The sequence below is a fragment of the Rhea pennata genome, chromosome 4, assembly GCF_028389875.1.
Source record: "Rhea pennata isolate bPtePen1 chromosome 4, bPtePen1.pri, whole genome shotgun sequence".
NCBI lineage: Eukaryota > Metazoa > Chordata > Aves > Rheiformes > Rheidae > Rhea > Rhea pennata.
This window is the reverse complement of record NC_084666.1, coordinates 19,995,435-20,014,523: the sequence shown is the minus strand read 5'-3', so window position 1 is coordinate 20,014,523 and position 19,089 is coordinate 19,995,435. Positions and strand designations below refer to the sequence as shown.

At 40.5% G+C, this 19,089-nt stretch overlaps 1 protein-coding gene across 1 annotated transcript; it reads right to left on the bottom strand.

Annotated features, from left to right (window-relative positions):
* Positions 1 to 105: 105 nt before the first annotated feature.
* SLC34A2 (solute carrier family 34 member 2) lies at positions 106 to 18,856 on the bottom strand. Its single transcript, XM_062574624.1, has 13 exons — positions 18,809 to 18,856; positions 12,781 to 12,895; positions 12,546 to 12,683; positions 11,873 to 12,001; positions 10,807 to 10,950; positions 10,095 to 10,206; positions 8,273 to 8,468; positions 7,545 to 7,640; positions 5,023 to 5,143; positions 4,101 to 4,268; positions 2,615 to 2,731; positions 2,399 to 2,523; positions 106 to 681 (listed from the first exon to the last, which is right to left on the bottom strand). The coding sequence occupies exons 2-13, from the start codon at positions 12,884 to 12,886 to the stop codon at positions 106 to 108; spliced, it is 2,028 nt and encodes a 675-aa protein (XP_062430608.1). The 5' UTR covers positions 12,887 to 12,895; positions 18,809 to 18,856.
* Between the last annotated feature and the right edge of the window lie 233 nt (positions 18,857 to 19,089).

Here is a 19,089-nt window from a genome sequence, read left to right as displayed (position 1 = left end):
AAACCTAACAAAATGTTCACTCTGTCCTCAGTGCATTGTCCAAGCTGGTTTTCAAGAGCCTTACTGTCCTACGTTATATCCCTGCTATTATGGGTTGATCCACTACTATAAGGCTGTGTTATTTGTGCCTGTTTTTTCAACACAAGCTGCAGGTGACACCCTTCTTACACCTCTTTCTTCATCAGCCATCGCAATGGTGTTTTCATAAACCTCCATAGTTTTTAGCTGCTTGTCTTTGGCACCCTCCTGTTCTGTGTTGACTTTGCAGCACTTGCAGAAGCCGCAACAGTGTTTCCCACAAAAGGAGAGTGTAGACATAATCATATTGTCCCAGGGCTCGAGGGAGTGCATCCATACAGGTAGGAAATCCCAGTTTTGGAGCTTCTCAGGCAGTGAGTGTGGCTTCCTTGACTGCATAACGTTAATTACAACCACAGCAATACAAAGAGCAAGTATGGGAAGGCAAACACCTAAAAGGACTGGCCAGCCTGCAAGGGATAGACCAAATACAAACAAAGGCAAAAGAAAGAAGCAGATGAGAAGATAAAATATAGCAAACCATCTGTACTTGGCCGTTATGTTTCCCAAGCTCTTGCTCATGTGAATTGGCAGCCGAGTATAAGGCAGTGGGTAAAACAGAATAATCCCAGAGACATTGAAGAAGAAGTGGCACAGGGCAATCTGGAACAAAAACATTTGAGGAGTTCAGTAGCTAGAATGCCTTTAAAAACTCTTACCCACATAATAATAACTGCCAGTGCTACTAAGACTCCATAGTTTTCCTTCCCTTGTTCCTCTCTTTGTTTGTTCCCATCATCACAGAACAGTTGAGGTTGGAAGGGACCCCTGGAGATCATCTAGTCCAATGCTATTTCACTCAATGCTATTTCACTGCAAAGCCATTCCGAGTGTGGAGCAAAGAGTCAGTAATACATCTTCCACAGTACTGATCTACTGCCTGCAAATAGGACACTGCATTTGGACACAAGGCAAGCCCAGAGAAGACAACATATCTCCTAGGACAGGAGAAGTTTTAAAATGCAGTTTTCAACTGCATGAGAAGGAGTTCATCAGAAATAAAGCTGACAAACCAAACAACTATGAGGATACATGCCTGTTGTTAGTAAGGCAGGAGAACTACATGAGAACTGTTTGTTATTGAGTGCTGCATCCGTAAGTTTTCTACCACCAAAAGGTGGGAAGTGTAATGAGATACTGCATTCAGGCTATTGAGAAATTGCTAATGGTAAAACCCAGGATTTTCCAACAATTAGCTAAAAGTTTATATGGCACTGAAGGATATTCTTGGAATGTGGGCTTTTCTGAGGTTTTTAATAAACACCTAATTAATATTCTTCAAATTTCTTTATAAAAAAAAAAAGTGTAAGAAATACCTACTTCCTCAAGCTTTCAGAAGTCATTCAGGAAAAATAAACATATGTGGACAAAACAGTAAGTTTCCTGCTCCAATTATCTTATTTTCCTTCTATAATTGTTATCAAACTAAAGCAAATATGGAAGTATGCAGTTTTGATTTTTTTAGTACGTTATAAAAATAGCTACTGATCACAAAACCTGAGCTTGATCAAGATAATATCTTCTCATGATTACCTCTGTTTTATCTAGCCTGAGGACAATAAAATCACTAGTATAATCTTCTTTCTGTTTTTCATGTATGCCATTAGCTTTCATTGTGGCAGGTAAAAAAAAAAATGCTTTCTATTCATAGAGAACACTAATTATCTTTACTCTTTGATGTAGAGGGTTCATTCATTCAAACATTGCCTTCTGCCTGGAATGTTCTTTAGAGAAGGTAAATGGGTGCCCAAGGCCAACCTGCCCGCTTTTCTGAGCCAACAAAGAATTCAAAGAAACCTACTCAGATTAGAATTACAGTGAGAAAGTAGATGTCCCCATTCTCACTGCCACATCTTGCCATCTTGTAGGTTTATAGTCTTCACCTAAATGAAGAGAGTCCCTGTACCCACCACAAACAGAGTTAGGATACTGAGAAGGGAACTTACAGAAATGAGCAATTCAAATAGGGGATTTACCAAGAGAATTGTCAGAGATGTGGGCCCTAAATTCCAGGTTGCAAAGACCGCATGCTCAAGGGTCAAGTGGCCAACCTTGTCTGATTTCTGAAAGAATTCATTCAAATCAAGCCAAATTTATGAAAGTAAGATTTCACCATACATCAACATTCTGGGAAGGTTTAATACAACCTTTTTGCTCTAGCTGATTGACTAATGAGGTGTCATTAATAGTACACACAATATTAAGCAGAATATTCGTGTTCCAATATGGGATATTTGCACCTGAGCTAATTTTACCAGGTTTTTATTCAGAAAGGTCACAGTTTATAAATGAAGACAAACAAGCATTGGTTTATACTGACCTGTAATGAATATTTTAATGTACTTCCTGGGCTTGCTAAAGCTGCAAGTATAGCTGTTGTGGTTGTACCAATGTTAGCTCCTAAGGTAAGGGGATAAGAACGCTCAATGCTTATAACACCAATGCCTAGGAGAAAAGAAACAGGTTTGAGTGGTTCTGGAATGATGAAAAAGATAAAACACAGGAATAAAGAATACAATGTTGACAGACAACTTACCAACAAGAGGTGTAATAGCAGATGTGAAAACAGAACTACTTTGGACAATGAAGGTCATACCAGCCCCTGCAAGCATAGCCAGGTATCCAGCTAACCAAGTAAATGGAAATGGGAAATCTAAAAAACAGAGGGAAGACATTATCTTTAGAAGATATTTAGAAGATATAACATAGCAGTGAAAACAATATCAAATATTTAAAATAAATGTATTGTTTGTATATTTTCCTCATATACCAAGCTTTGGGGGTCAGAGTTGGTTCTACTGCTCTAAATATACTCTGCTCTTTGTAGTGTCTTCCCAGACTCCCACCACTGGGCACGCTTTGACATGCGTACTAGATTTGGCACACCTTTGTCCTCACCCAGCGCAGCATTTATGTTCTAATGCAATTATAAACCAGAAATGTTTCCATCCATGGAGCTCAACACAATGGCTTCTAAGTGTCTAGACTGTCTTGGTTTTGGCAACCAGGCATCTGCCACGTAAATCTGATCTTCAGAAAACACTGAAGACCCATCTGCAAAAATCAGGTTATTTGTCCTAACGAGTTTCAGCTTGATCACTCTTGCAACCCCCAAAAAAAAAGCACACTGCTTAGAGATCTTTGAGATGATGATCTGCAGATTTATGAGTGAGCTAAGAAGTCAGAATTTCATCTGGGAAGACAAAGAGGAACACTGAGTAGATCAAAATGTTTGCAAATGAACAGTAGCTAGCAACTGAGTACTTTCTAGCCCTCTTTTTTGATTCAGTCAGTGGCCTTTGCCCAGGACAAGAGAAGACAGAATGGGGACTACTTTGTTGCCTTCCCCATTTCTAGGCCCTCTCTTTTACCACAATCAGATACATGCCAGGACTGCTTTTCCCCGCTACAGGTTCTAACCTCTCCCTTCATGCAAGGAAAAATGAAGAAAAAAAGGTGTTTGCACAAAATGATTCCAGCAAGGAGAATCACCTGAATAACACAGATACACATAGGAAGTACCACTATTTGGTCAAAAAGAAGGGCTCTTGTGGCTGCCCTATTTTACTGAAGAGAGCGTTAAAGAATGAAACAGAGCGAGTAAAGGAAATTAGACTATTAATCACTAAAAGCTTTTTTTTCAGCTTACTCTAGAAGAAACACGTAGGCCTTGTGCCAGAGCAGGCAATCACAATCTCAGCACTTCAGCGCTATCTTTTGAGGACGTGAACATTACATTTCTAACAGCTAATGATTATACATAAGGAAACAGAGCCTGGACTTTGGTCTCTGTTGTTGATAATCTGCTCCCGTTCAGAAGCAAGCTGTTAACTAATAGATATTAAAAGAAAAAAAATAACGTGCTGAGGAGAAGAAATGTTTGGAGGGGAGGAGTATATTTTGGTTTAATATTACTTTCCTCAAACTATGCTACAATATCCGCCAGCACGCGTGATGCCAATAAATGTGCTCAGGGTCCTTGTTGTTGCTGAGCACAATCTTCAGGGAAAGCCGATAGTTACCAGTGTTGATGGTCTTCTTGATGATGCTCGCCACCTGTCCTTTAAGCACGGAGTTTAACAGCTTAACGATCATCACCAAACAGGAGCACAGAACAAGCAGGGACAAAGCCAGAAGGATGAGACCGATGGCAAGATCAGGCAGGTTTGCATCTGCAAAGAGATGCCGGCCTGGGAAAAAAAAAAAAAAAAAAAAAAGGAAAAGGAATCAGCCTAGCCACAGTCCTGCTTCTGACCCCAAGCCCAGCTATGATTTTTACATGCTCCCCTAAAAAAATGGGTCCCAAGCGCACACAGCTTGAGGGGATGATGAAAGGAGTGAAAATGCTGCCTCCCCGGCTGCAAAAGGCTGTGCCTGAGAGGGGCAACAGGGGCTCTTGTATTCATTTAAACTTATAAAATACGCTTATGGAATACACAGCGAGCATATGCATAGGACAGGCAGAAGCTGGGTGACCTTGCACAAAGCTGTGCAAGGAGGGGAATATAAAGGCGCAAGGAAATCTTGGTGCGCTCCCAGCTGGGTTGGTGAATCAGCTCTTCCCCAAAGACAGCTGTGCACCTGCAGATGGCTGCTGAAAGTCCTCAACAGCGCACATGAGGATAGAGATATCCAAGAAACCACTACGGCAAAGTAACCATAGCGCCAAGTCACCTGAACAGCAAGGGCAACACGATACTGAAGACCTCATTTACTGACATCAGGGAGCATGGAAAGAGATCCGCGTGCAGCCAGATACAGTGATGGTCCCAGTAACTCCAGCTGTATAACTGTAACAGAGCACAGGCTGCTCTGACTGCACCAAGTTTCCCACATATAAATATACAAGCACTCATATACCTGTGAAATGGGCTGTTAATGCCATTAAAAAGTTACCTAACTCAGTAAAGACACTACCAAAGGAGAAGTAGTTCTAATACTTACATTTACTAATATATTCTGTTTCAGATACATTTTTGATGGTCCATGTCAAGTTTCCTTCAGACCAGCAAAACTCAGGAGACGTGCAGTTTTCTGAAGGTGGAATTGTGACATTCTGCAGAGTCTAGAGATTGCCAGACAAAGCAGATAGTTCAGTCAGCTACATCCCTTCACTGGAAAACTCATGCAAAGTTCTCCTATTTTTTTCCTGCAATCAAGCATTCATCAACTGAAGACAGATTTGTAAGCAGGAGTGTAACTCAATGGCATCACTTTAAAAACAAGGCAGAATTTTTTGTGTTCTTAAAAAAAATTGGGGGTTCTGTTATTCAAGGCCAAGAAACATTTAAATACCAAAATACCCTCCCCCAAACCTGCTACATCATAACAGCCACAGAACTAAGCCTTCAGTAGCTGAGAACCTCCATTAATGACGTCGAGGTTCATGGAAAGAGATTCACGTCAGGCTGCAGCTAGGGGACATTCCTGCACCAGCCACTGCAACTGCTTTCTGAGGTGGAAGAGACTTCTACCTCTTCACTGCGTTCTTTGCAGTTAACAGTCCAACGAGCATCGCACAGGACAGGGATTGCAAAGACTACAATTCTAGTCCAACCTCTGTTACAAGCTGGTCACAATGCCTTTCTGTGCCTCAGTTTTCCTGCCTAGAGAAATGGGGGTGCTGCTACTGCTTTCCTTTCTAAAGCTCAAATGATATTTAAGAGCTAGTTACAATTATTACGATACTCTAATTGCATGCATATGATAATTGCATTAGTATAACTGAGTCAAACCTGAGTTTGACTTCATACCACAAAACACTCTTGCTAAAGAGCCCTAGTGCACAGCCCAGACGCACCATGTTACAACACTGGGCCCATAAGTCCTTACACAGATTAAGAAACTAGGGGACAGTTTGCTGAACTGCACTCCCCTACAGCAATGGTTACCAGCCAAATCTACTGTGAACCACACTGCTGAACAAGAGGTATCTTTAAGATGCATTTCACTGGGTCTCTTTTTCAGAAATGGGGTAAAGGAAATCGTATTCTGTCGCTGGACACTGCCTGTGGAAAGCCACATGTGCATTCCTCCTCTAGCTGATGCAGAATGACCCAAAATGGGCAAAGCCAGAAATGGAACCAGTCTCCCCCACATCTTCAGTGACAGGTCAAGTCACTGGCCTACTCGAGCACATGAGCCTTTACAAATAAAGAACAATATTGCTTCTTGCTGTCTTGAAATTCTTCCAGATACTTTATTTTCAAAGCAGGTCAAAATGTTTATTCCTGTACTAATAAAAAATGGGGGGAGGGCACAAATTTCTCCCTGTCATAAGTCTGTTCAATCACCCCACCAAGTTCAGTTCAAAAGTGTAGGAGTTTCATGTGTTCTTGTAATTTGACTGTGTGCATGAGCAGCAGCTACATAGCCACAATAGAAACACATACAGAAAACTGTATTGCACCTACACTTCCTGTGCAGTCACTTTTCTTCTAAGAGTGGGGTGACTATAGGAAGGAGCGAGGCTCAGACCTCACCGAGAGTTAGGCTGCTCCTGCCCAGGCAGCACAGCGTAGAGGCAGCCGAAGTGCTAGCTGGGCAGCTGTGCGCAGTACACCTGCTAAGCAAGCTGCTTCACCTGAGATGAAGTACTCGGCTCCTCAGCTGGGTAACCTGAGCAGAGCTCCGCATTAGTGCGGCTCCGCTCCTGGCACCATCACCCAAGCTAGGATTTCACTGGCTGTCCAGATCATCATTCAATAGCAGCTGGGCTCCTCTAAGAACTTAATTTAAGCTCTCAGCTGCGCATCCCGAAGTATCTTCTGCTTTGGGACTTCAGGAATTTCTTTTATATGCGTAATAACAAGTGGAACAGACCCGTTAGAGATCCAAGAGCTATTCAGTGCTCTATTTGTTAGTTAGTGGAAGAACACAAACCAAGCACTTAGCTCCACAGTCTACCAAAATACGCATTAATGTCAAACTGAGCAACAGATGCCTTCAAGCTGCAGTATTGCTTGGGTGAAGAACAACAGGATTTAGCTCCTCAGAGGCTTTGCCTGAAGGCAGTTTTCCAAGAAAGCTGAAACAACCAAGTGCCAGCAGATCAACCTAACATGCATAAGCCTAAAGCTGGTTAGATCAGATAGATAAGTAGTGGGTGAAAAAGATTTTATTGTGGCCATTTGCAGAATTTTTCCACTTCCAAGGAGTCAGCAGGAGTATCAGAGTTTAAAGGCATTTGGATTTGAAAGGAGTGAAAGGCTTGGTTCCAAACTACCAGTTCCGATAAGCAAGAGGCTGCATGGTACTAAAAGCAACCAGGTCATGCTCACCGTTGGCATGACACGCTTGATTTAAGCGGAGCATAAACTACATTAAATTGTTTTCATTCTTTTTCTGCTGCAAAAAAAACACTCATTTAAAAATCTAATTTCACAATCCTATAATAAGGAGTATCAACTACAGATCAGTAATATATTTCCTGAGGAGCCTAACAACTAATTTAACATAATACTCACCATATTGGTTTCTGTTACACACCAAATCTTTACCAGGCTTTTGTTTTTTGCAGATTCATCATTCGTAGCAATTGCATTTATTACTGATTTATCAAGCTAAAGAGGAAAAAAAAATCATTATTCTAACTTGCATCATATTTCTGTTCACCTCTACTCAAGTAAGATGCCTGCTCAACTGTGCAAGGTCTACATAACCATCTCTGTTGCTGGGCCTGCTGCCCAACAGGGAGGGGATTTACTCACAGAGAAAGGTACAGCTCTGCACACACAAACACTCATACCATGCTCAGTCTCCTCACATCACTTGCCCCCTCATCTTACCCATCCTATTGAAACAACTACACTGACACATCTGCCTAACTATAAGTGTTTACCTGTCGTTTTAGGAGCTGTGAGCTCTCCCCTGCTCTCCAGCTACCCCCTAGACTAGGTGAGAGTTTCCAAAGATTTGTGTCATCTCTCTGAGGCCTGTGCAGATCTTCTTAATGTGCTAGGGGTGTCTCATATCTGCCAATGTCTAGGCAACAGGTTGCCGTTCCATGCATCTGCCTTCAATCTGCCTTCTCAGTCCTCCTAGTTGGCTTATCATTATTAAGGTGAAATTGGGGGAAATAGAAACAGGAAATATGGAGCTGTGGCTTTATGAAATGTGAATAAAAGAAAGAATCCAGTTTGACTAGTTGTAACAACCAAATAAGCTGCTTCAGCTGAAGTGAGAGAGAGCCTACCTCAATGATGAGCTTTGTAAAAGGGTCTGTGATAACTTTTAGTAACTCAGGGGCATCATCACCACTTTCAAGATGAAAAGACTCAACTATAACACTGGTGAGATGGTAAAGATAACCAGAAACAACTTCAATGGGCAGCAACGCAAACACAGCAAGCCAGTTAAAGAAATCATGGATTGTAGCTCCAGCAAAGGCCCTGCAAGAGGAAATTAAAAAACAGAGCTGACAGAGCTGTTTTTAATTAAACAACATATGCACAACATCAATTAGGTATGAAACCACAGGGATGAGAAAGAAAACCATTTCAAGAGGGGAATTATTTCATTTCCAGGGTCACAGAAGATGGCTGCTTTTTTATAGAGCATTGATTTTTCTTCACATGGTGCCCAAGTGAAAGAACCAGCCAAGGAACTGAAACAAGACAAACTAGAAAAACAAAACAAAGTAATCCATAACAGAAGACTGCCAGGACTACTTAACTGAAGAAAGAAGTCATTGTATGGCCTCCACCTGTTTTGTCTCTCACCCCTTCTTGATGCATATTTAATGCTTAACCAGGAGTTGCCGCAGGAGCCGTTCTCCCTGGCTCATGCAGGAAGATGCTCTTCGTAGCCCTCTCACATGTTCCTAAACCGTTACGGCACACCTCCCTCCCACCTTCCTCTCCAGAGCCTGAACAGGCACAGCTCTTTCCTCAGGGGCAATCTTTCCCCTGTTCTTAATAGCTTCTCAGGGTCCTCTTAGTTCTGTGCAGTCTGCCTGTATTTGTTTTACAATGCAACTCTTGAAATCAAGTGCTGTGAAGGAAGAGAAAACATTCCTTGAAATGCTAATCCTGTAACTCTGTCTTCCCATGACAAACTGCTTGAAGGGGAATTGCATTCAGAGCAGGCCATACGAATAGGCTACTTGGACACTGCAGTTTCACTGACAAAGACTAGTAAAATGAAAGATTCAAGATTGTAAAGCTCAGAGAAATGCACTTTTGGCTAGGTGTATTTCCTACGTCTGGTTGTGTTATGAATAACAAGGTACCAAAGTCTCCCATTCCTCCCAAGTTTGCTGCCCGTCTCCAGTAAGCTATAAGCTCTCTCAGTACTAATGCGAAGCAACAGCCTAAAAGTTGTCACTGTATATATTTGATAGTGGAAATATTAATTTCCCTACACTTATCAGATCTGGCTTACTGTGAACTTCAAAAACCTTGAAAATTCAAGGTCTCTCTTGAGGACAGTAGATAAGTCAAAATTAGTGTAATATTTCTGCACTTTCTGCACAACCCTTTCATAATAAAGGGATAATGAAAGGTAGGTGGAATGGTGGGAACAGTTTGACAATTTATCTTTCTGTGAGATTGTATTAAAAATGGCAGACTCTTACAAAAACATAAACCTTTCAAAGGAGCCCAGCATGCCTTTCTTCAATTATATGAAGCCATAGATCTACACAGCATTACACTTTGACTATAGTGACACATATGTGAGGAATGATGACAACCTAGAACCTGCTGTCCTTTCAAAGCTGACAGTTTATGAAGCAGAATAGTACAGAATTGCCATCATTATTTCTGATGGCAAAGCAAAATAGGACCTGTTTTTTACCTTCATTGAGATAAGTGGTGAAATGCTAAATGACTTAAATTTGCTGTATTAATAGGTCATTAAAGCAGCTTTAGAAGTTTGCTTGCAACTTTTCTAATCGAACAATCAAATTTTGGACAAGAGAATGGCTGAATGGCTGTAACAGTGACAGAGAATATAGAAGAAAAGCTGTTAAGAAGGAAGAAAATAAACTTTTCAGAGCTAGAGTTTAAGCACGGTACCTTCTAAATTCATTCCTGTCCCCAGCTTGCATAAGTGCCACAATTGTGTTTGTGACCGAAGTGCCAATGTTCGCCCCCATTATGATAGGAATAGCCGATCGAACTGTCAGCACTAGAAAGCAGAAAACGAAGCACTCAACGAAATAATCATAGCATCAGCAAACCATTTGGTCCAGTGAAAATTAACATCTATTAATGTCATAGGGATCTTGATTTCCCTTGACACCGGTGGGATCTGGCACTCCGATCTAGATATGTTTGCTTTAATCAAGCTCCTTGGGAGCGTAAGACCAGCCTGGTGACCCTCACTGAATCCGCAGCACATGGTTATCTCCTTTCACTACATGGTAAGAGGCCAGATTAAGAGAAAGTCTCTTCTTTCCCAAGCATTATTCTACTTACTGCAGAATTTTGAAATGTTGCCACAAAAACAAATGACGTTCGGTAACTGGTTAACAAGAGGAACATACGTAGCTGTTTAAAAGCTAACGCACTCAGTGCCAAAGGATCCAGTGCTTTTCATTACAGTTATGGACACCTTTTTCTGTAGATTTTTTTTTTCTAATTTGATATCAGACCAACATCTGTGAAAATCTTTTCCTGAGGTCCTGACTCTTATACCCAAAGTTTCTACAATTATAAGAAAGATGGAAGCGCACCCTGCACTGAGATTTATGGGTGATCTCTAGTACAATAATGTAACCAGACTTACACGTGGAGGACACCATGCTGACCACAATAGATGAAGAAGTGCTGGAGCTCTGGACCATAACGGTCACCAGAACCCCAATCACCAATCCTGCAACTGGATTAGACAACACAGAATCATCTTGAAAGATGTCCCCTGCTGCTTTACCTATGAAAACATATTCTTAGAGTCAGAGAAGTGCCAAGTAAAGCTATGAGGAATTAGCAGAGCATTTGATTAAAGAATACCAAATGATTTAAAATGATAAGTATGTGGCCATGTTTACCAGCTGAAAATGGGACAAGGTGAGATAGTCCAGGGATCCTAATTCAGATCCTGAACTCTCAGCCTCTCAGGTATCAGAGAATATTTTATATTCTTTCATTTCATCAACTGAAAAAGCTCTAGTGAGTTCTGCAGAGAACTGTATACAACCACCTCCATCAAAGAAAAGACTATAGAATGAAAAAACACAGATTCAAATGCCATTAGTGCCTTAATGTTTTTGGTTGCTACCAAAAACTATTTTATTAATTCTGAGTAATTCAGTGCCCAGTTTTGTTTCTGTAGTTATTTTTAGTGCTAAAAATCCAGAATAACTACATACCCAGAAGCCTACATGTTTCTCTCACCACCGCCTCTGAATCCATGAGCAGAATTACACTCTTGGCTGTAGCTAAAAAATATATTTCAGTAGTTTTCATTTTCAAATGATTTCTGAGGCATTTCAGTGCTGAATGCTTTGATCAAGAATGCAATTTTCTCATTTCTTTTTGTTGGAATGATTTTCACATGAGACAGATTTATGCACAGGTGCACTTGCATGAACTGTCGCTAAAGTATCAGAAACTTCCTAAGAAGTTCAGGCCAATAATCCCTAATGTCAACAGCACTTTGGAATTTGAGAAACAATGGGTTTTTTCAAGGAAGGTCAATCTTCAGTCATAAATGCTTCCTTCTGAACCTATATCTGCACGTACAAATCTATCAAGTATGTTCTTGAAGACGCGTGCTTCTAATCTGGTCACTCAGCTGAGAGGTACTGTCTTTTTCATAGCTTACTCTTGATATTTCAGAAATATTTTCATACCTCCTACCAGTTGAAAAGCAGAGCTCAGCACATCCAGGGAACACACGAATAAGTAGAGTAATCCAAGTAAGATAATAAACTTCCCTATGCCGTACAATACACGAATGATTTTCCCTTTTCTATCCAGTTCTGCAAAACAAATAAGTTATACATAAAAAAGTGTTCAATGTATCCGTTGTTCTCTTTGGAACAGTTTAGCGCTCAAGCAGAGACTATGGAGTCAAGGACAGCATTGTGACCCTAGTGTGTGATTAAACCTAAAAGAATGTTGTTCTTAATCAAATTTTAACTAACGAACAATTACAGTTAAAAGCTTTTGATATAATACAAAGGCTTCATGAAATCTGAGATTGATCCTTGGTTTTACACATCTCTCCAAACTTAGAAAGAAACAACTAACCTGAAAATAAGATCATATTGCTTTTGGATTATTTTCCATATATTTCCTCATGCTTTAAGCACAATAAGCATGACTTTCAGATTCTTCTTATCTGAGCAAATATTTTACCAGTGGGGGAATTAACATAGAGAACATAAAGCCTACATCTGAAAACCTGAGTGCTTAAGTCTGCAATTCAGTTCACCAGAGTCTATCACCCCAGAAAAATAATTTAGACAAACAGAGCAGAAGTGACGAAAAAAGGAAGTAACTTGTATATTGAGAAATGGCTACCTGACCACTTGACCCCAGTGTCCTGCAGCTCTGGCAGAGCCCATGGGTCCTCTTCTTCTGGTCTTGTCTCATCTATCAGGGCTATTGTGGAAAATGCAGGTTGAATTTCCCCTTTATTTCCAAGTGAAGTTACATTGCCTGATGAAATAGAACATTAAAAAAAGAATTAATTATCTTCAGTCTTTTCCAAGCCCCAAACTGGTATATCTCTAACTCACAGGTGAGTACACATTACCTTTATGATTTTCTCCTTCTTTTCCAGACATGTTCTGGTTTTGTTTGGAAGAATCTCCTATGTAGTTATTGGTTTCAGGCTTTTCCACCTCAGGCCAAGGAGCCATGACCTGCGACTAACAAAGTAGTGCTCATTAAAATGTGTATGCAGTTAAAATATTCAACTCACAACGAGGTATGTAAGAAACAAGACTGTCTCTAAGAGAAAAAGAGATGGAATGGAGTGAAAACAATTTGTCCTTGAACACAGTTTTTTTTATTACTCTTTACCAATTATTCCTTTATTTGTGAAATTGCTATCTCTGTTATTTATGGAATCACACAGCTGATTTATTTATGCAGTTTAAACAATTTTTAGTAATTATTTCCATCTCATGCTTCTATTTTTGTTTATTTTTTTTAACTGTCTTGAAAGCAAAGATTCCACTGCCTTCCAAACCCTAAGTGTTTCATTAATTAATTTTATCTCCTTTCAACAAAAACTCAGAGGACTCTCTTACTTTTTCCATTCCCTGGTTTTAACTGACCTCTTGTACCAAACTAGGAATTCAATATACAGACCATAGCAAAGAAAGCTAGAAAATTCTTCCCTAAACCCTTACTTGATCTGGGCAATGCATGCTAAAAATAATCTTCTTTCTGCTTTTACTGGTTCATTTTCATGATGACATAAAGGGCAATGTGACCCTAGACAAGTTGAAGGAAATCCCCAGAATTTCAACTACCTGTTACCGTGGATCCCTGCTGAGCAGCTGGACAAGAGTGTGATTCAAAGGGCAAAGGCCATTTGCCACTCTGTCAAAAACTCGCACAGCTGATGCTGTAAGTGAAGCTGAAATAGCAGCAGCACCAATGGGAAACTTCCAGCTCACCTGCTCAGTGCAGGTTCTCTGCCTGAACTTCTTTCTTCCTGAGGCTTTTTAAGCACATTTGGCAGGTTGGGCACTACATGCATCATAATGTTATTCAATAATAATACAAAAATTGTTGGCCAAATCTTGCTGGTCTAATAAAAGTACAGGTAAAAGCACACATAACAAATCTAGCCCAGGCAGGAGCAGAGGAGGTAGCTATTTCTTGAACCAAAACCTGAAAGAGCCATAGTACTTACTTGGCTAATGTTGGGAGCTAGAGTGAGAAATGTGAAAGGGGAGCAAGGAGACCACGGGAAAAAATGGCAATGTTGTATTTCCACTCTGGACTCTTAACCTTTAGGGGAAGCCTGCAAGGTGGTTCCCTCAGCCAACAAGACTGAAAATTCAGGGGAAAGGATTGGAGAAGGGAACAACCCTACCCAGAAGGGCATCACCCTCAGGTCTGCCTGGCACTACACGTGTTGGCCTGTGCTGTTGGCAAAGCTTTGGCCTCCCCTGTGGCCACCACATCGAGCACTGGCGAGGCCGAACCAAAGAGAGAATTTGTGCCCAGCCTCCAAGAGTCAGGATTACAGTGGGTATCATGCTCCTGTAAACAAGGTTCAACTGTGTTTAGCAGACATTGTAGGGAAGCATAATTAATCATTCATCTAGTCATGATCCTTTACGTGGCTGACGTTGAAAATATTTTGTCCCTGCCCACATCAATAGCCACACGTCCTACTCTTGCGTTCAACTATAGCTGGGAGACATGTCACAGACAAACACTCATGTCTTACTGTAAGAAGCATGGTATTGATTTATTTCTCCCTTTCCACACTAGTAGGAAAAATGATTCTGGAATTATATTAACAAAATCTATACTTTTTACACACTCATTATCAGTGGCACAAGGTCTATAGCAACTCCTAAGACACACAGAGGAAGATCTCAAAATAGGTGGAAGAAAAATCACTCTTACTTGTTTCAACAAGATTTTGCATTTGCTTTGAGCAAATTCTTATATTTTCATCTGTGCCAGAACAACCTCCAAGCCCCACCCGTACCAGAACACCACAGTCTTGTTAAACAAGTTCATTTACATATGTTCAGCATTTTAAGAGCTACAGACAAAAATAACTGCTCAGCATAAGTGCTTAAGTGAAAGGCAACCATGATAATGCATTGGAAATTTAGATGTGAAATTATATTGGCAACACATTCCCACCACAGAGAGATGTAGAAGATACCAAACAATACCAGCCTCAGAGATGCCAAAAGCTACTTTAACAGCTCTTCTGTTACATTTACATTCAGCGTGGAAAAAAAAGGATTCAGCCTCCATGATTACAGAACGGAAACTGAACTGATGCATTTGCAAGAAAAACTGGAGCTTGAAAACTTCAGCAAAGGAACTACCTCTATTTCTCCAAAATAAACTCTCCTCATTCGAGAATTTAGCAATGCATATTTTCATAATAAGCGTCTCATATCCCACAGGTATGTCATATGTATTATAATATGCTATTATTGCTTTTGTTTTATATACTAAATACACTAAAATGAGAATGGAACATCTCTATGAGGGAAGCAGATGTTCTTCATAAGCACATATATAAAACTATTCATGTGAGTCCTAATGAACCTCTATTTTGGCAAGGTAGACAGACTTGAACACCAGAGGTCCTATCTGTATTTGCTTTGTGTATATGGGCTTGCAGTGGTATTACAATTCTGTGTGATTGGTATCAAAGACTGATGAAAATGGAATCACATAAATCCTTGAAGCATTACCAAAATGGTCAACTTTCTTCAGATCCCAATTCCTGTTAAATGAAACAGCTGAGGAGATCATTTACAGCCACCTGATACTCTGGCTGTTAAGAGTCCAGTTACTTGCTGTTAATTAATCTCCACGCTACAAAGATCATGTACGTTCTTCAGTTTTCCCTCAGAGAATTTTTTCTTGTCCCAAAGACAAACATTGATATCTTGAGAAAAATATTCAGAAGAAAATTGGGATGTTGCAGCTGAGCAGAACAGTGCTAACTGCATCAATTCCTGGCCCCTCGTACTAGCTGCAGCTTTGGAAAGGCTGATGTCAGACACAGTATAAAAGACCAACATGACTTCATGCAAGATATAAGTGACTAGAACTTAGTCTAAAACTAGAACAGTGCCCAGAGAGGCTGTGGAGTCTCCTCCTCTGGAGATACTCTAAATCCACCTGGACGCGATCCTGTCCGGGTGACCCTGTAGCAGGGGTTCTATGCTGTGAAGGAACATGTTAGAGAACGGGCACAGGATGGGCTGGTGACCACCCACACTGCAGCGAGGAACTGGCTTCAGCAGGACACACCAATCCAGGTCCAAACAGCACATGGCCACAGCTGTTGGATGAGGTGCCCAGAGCGACGAGCCCTGCCTATTCCCGTGCCAACTTGGGTGCCTGTGCACCGCCCTTCCCGCGCCCGCGATCGCTGGCGAGGAGCCACGCGGGATGCCTGCACCAGGGCGTAGTTGGGTAGCTGGAGTCCGGCTAGTCACTGGCATTTGAGTATCCGCCTCTTCAGACATGTGCTGAAACAGGAGCTACTTCCTTCTGAAAGCAGCAGGTCAAAATACTCTATGCATATTGCAAGGGGCTGAAAGCTAACGCCTGTGCAAACTGTAATCCAGCCTGTTTGAACGACTCTCACAGCAAAGTGTCTCGCACCATCCTGCGTCGTGTGCTCCTTTCCTTGCGAGTATTGTCTTTCCTTTCCCTCGGAAAATGCTAACTACCTGTGACATCCTTTCTAGCCAGAAAAGAAACTGAAGCCTCCTGCTCCTAAGGGGGAGATAAAAAGAAATCAATGGAATTCAAGCTGTGGAATAAAATGTGAGGTACAAAGTCAAAGCAAAGTGTGCTCCCATGATTTTTATAGCCATGTTTATTCTCTCACTGCAACATTCTCGAGTTGAACTCCCTGGTGAATTATCTGAGCAACACTAGGTGTCATCCAGTTATCCTGCACTGCCTTCCTGCATGATTCATTGAACTGTTACAACATTTTCTCTGCTGTAGGGCTAGACTTCCAGTGCTTTTCAATTTTATATCAGAAACAATTGTAAATCTACTGATTTTGCTGGGCTTAACACAAAGAATATAAGCCACCATTTGCATGTGTCCGCATGGTATTGTTTGTACCTCTCCACCCGTGACAGCTCACTGAAAGGGCGAGTTGTGCCTGAAATATGCAGTATGAAGCAGTAAGCCTTAAAGAAATCTAATTTCTAGGGGAACAGAAAAAGTGAAATCGAGATGAAATGAAATTTCTGGAGTAAATAGCAGTATTTTCAAATACAACTGGCAATAGCTGCAACAAGCACCAGCATGACCATATATGCAGCTGGAATTTTTTTCCAGGTTGCTCAAGCAGCCCTGAATCAAGTTTTGATTTCAGCCAGACTTCTCTCTCTCTCTTCCTCTTCCTCTCTCTCTCTCTCCCTCCCCTCTTTCGCAGCATTTCTACACATACATATCTCTTTCTTATCATTCACCACTGTGCTACAGACTTTGTGTTAAAAAGGCATTTATCATCCAGTCTGACAGCCAGCTGCACAAATTGGTAAATAAACATGTTTATCATGCATACTTTATAGGAATAAATACACAGCTACATAGCATTCTTTCTTACACAAACCTTGAAGGATTTTTTTTTCCTCAAAAGGTACCACTTCAAACATAGAAGCAAACTATGTAGAGATGAGAAGGAAGAGTTTCCCAGCCAGTACAAATTCATTTAGATACTTTACATCAGTGATAATTTTGCCCAAGAATCTATTCCTTTGCAGCACAAAGCCCCAAGTGCAACCAAACAGGTAACAAGCTAAGTAAATGCCAGCAGTGATTCAGTCTTGCTAGGAGCAAGTCTTGTCTTTACTCTGGCACCAGCCACTTCCTTGGGGCTCTTTTTCTGAATAAGTTAGCATGCTGAGCCACGATGTAAACGTCCAACTGACGCTGCAGTAAAGGAAGATATAGCTGTGTGAAAGCTAAAAAAATAAGCATTGTACTCACTGTTTATGCCTTCTGACCCCTGAGACTTCTTTCTCACAAGCATGAATCTAATACATGGCAAAACTAAAAACATAGATAAAACAAACAAAGAAAACACATTTCTAAGCTAGTACAGATAAAAAACAAATCCCAAACATTAATTCTTGCTTTCACAAATAAGCAAAGCACCAGCACTGTCTCTTAAGACTCAAAACCAAAACTGTGTCAATAAACTACTTGAAATGTCTAATAGGTGTTTAAATAAAACAAGAATTACGATTTTTAGAAGAAAACAAAAAAGTTCCCACCAACAAAGAAATAAAATAAATCAGACATCTACCTCATCCCTAACATGAAACACATAGTAAAGAATCTGGAGAGGAAAAAGTAATGGCATTAAAAAGACTTACTGATCAAGTGGAAGAGCTGCTAATAAAAGTTACTGAGATACCAGTTGATTCCTGTCTACTGTCACATTAGTTGAGCTAACCTCATTAGACTAACGTATTCCTTTTACTGTAGTGTATCAAACTGAATTAGCATAAGAAAATGTTTCCATCACGAATAGCCTGATGCTGCAGTAGCACTGCACATAGACATTACACACTATCTATGCTAACACAAGAACTGTCAGTATTTCCTTCCAATAATGTTTCATTAATCATATCCTAGACATTTTCCAGTATTCATTACCACTGAATACTATGACTTAAAATCTCACTGATTTCTAATCCAAACAGTAGTTAAAACAATAGTTTCTTATGTTATAGGCAGTTATTTTACCTCTGGCTACCCATACATTTATTTATTTTTATAGCTAACTACAGAGGAAATCTGGTTATTGTAATCTAGTTTTTGTAAATCTAGTCTCTTTTTTTAAAAAAAGAGAAAAAAATAGTTGAGTATGTTTTTTATAAAATCCTTAACATGTAAATGCAGTTGAAAGAACACAAGCTGAAAATGCTGACAGCTGGATGACATTTCAGGTGCCACTCCATCTCCCAACATTAGCTCTCTCTGCTGCCATTTCTAGAGCTACAAAAGCTGAGCTCTTGATAAGCTAATCAAACTAAATAGTAATAACAATAGTAACAAGCAGACAAACAAACTTTGTCTTAGTTGCTTTTACTTACCACTTCTTTCTTCCCGGGCAACAGAGTGAATGGATCAGCTGGGCAGCCACTGAAACCTGCAATATATATAGACAGGTGTTGAGCAAAGTTTGCTTTCATCACTGCCTACCAACATTCCTATTTTACAGTCCAGAGGCACTGCCTACCTGCAGCTTAATGATCACAATCAACCTTTTTTTAGCAGGAGTGGGCAGCAACCAAGAGTGATAAAACTATGGGCTGTTTCACACTTATCATATTCTAGGAAATGTCCCATCAGCATTAAACAAGAGTTACTAACG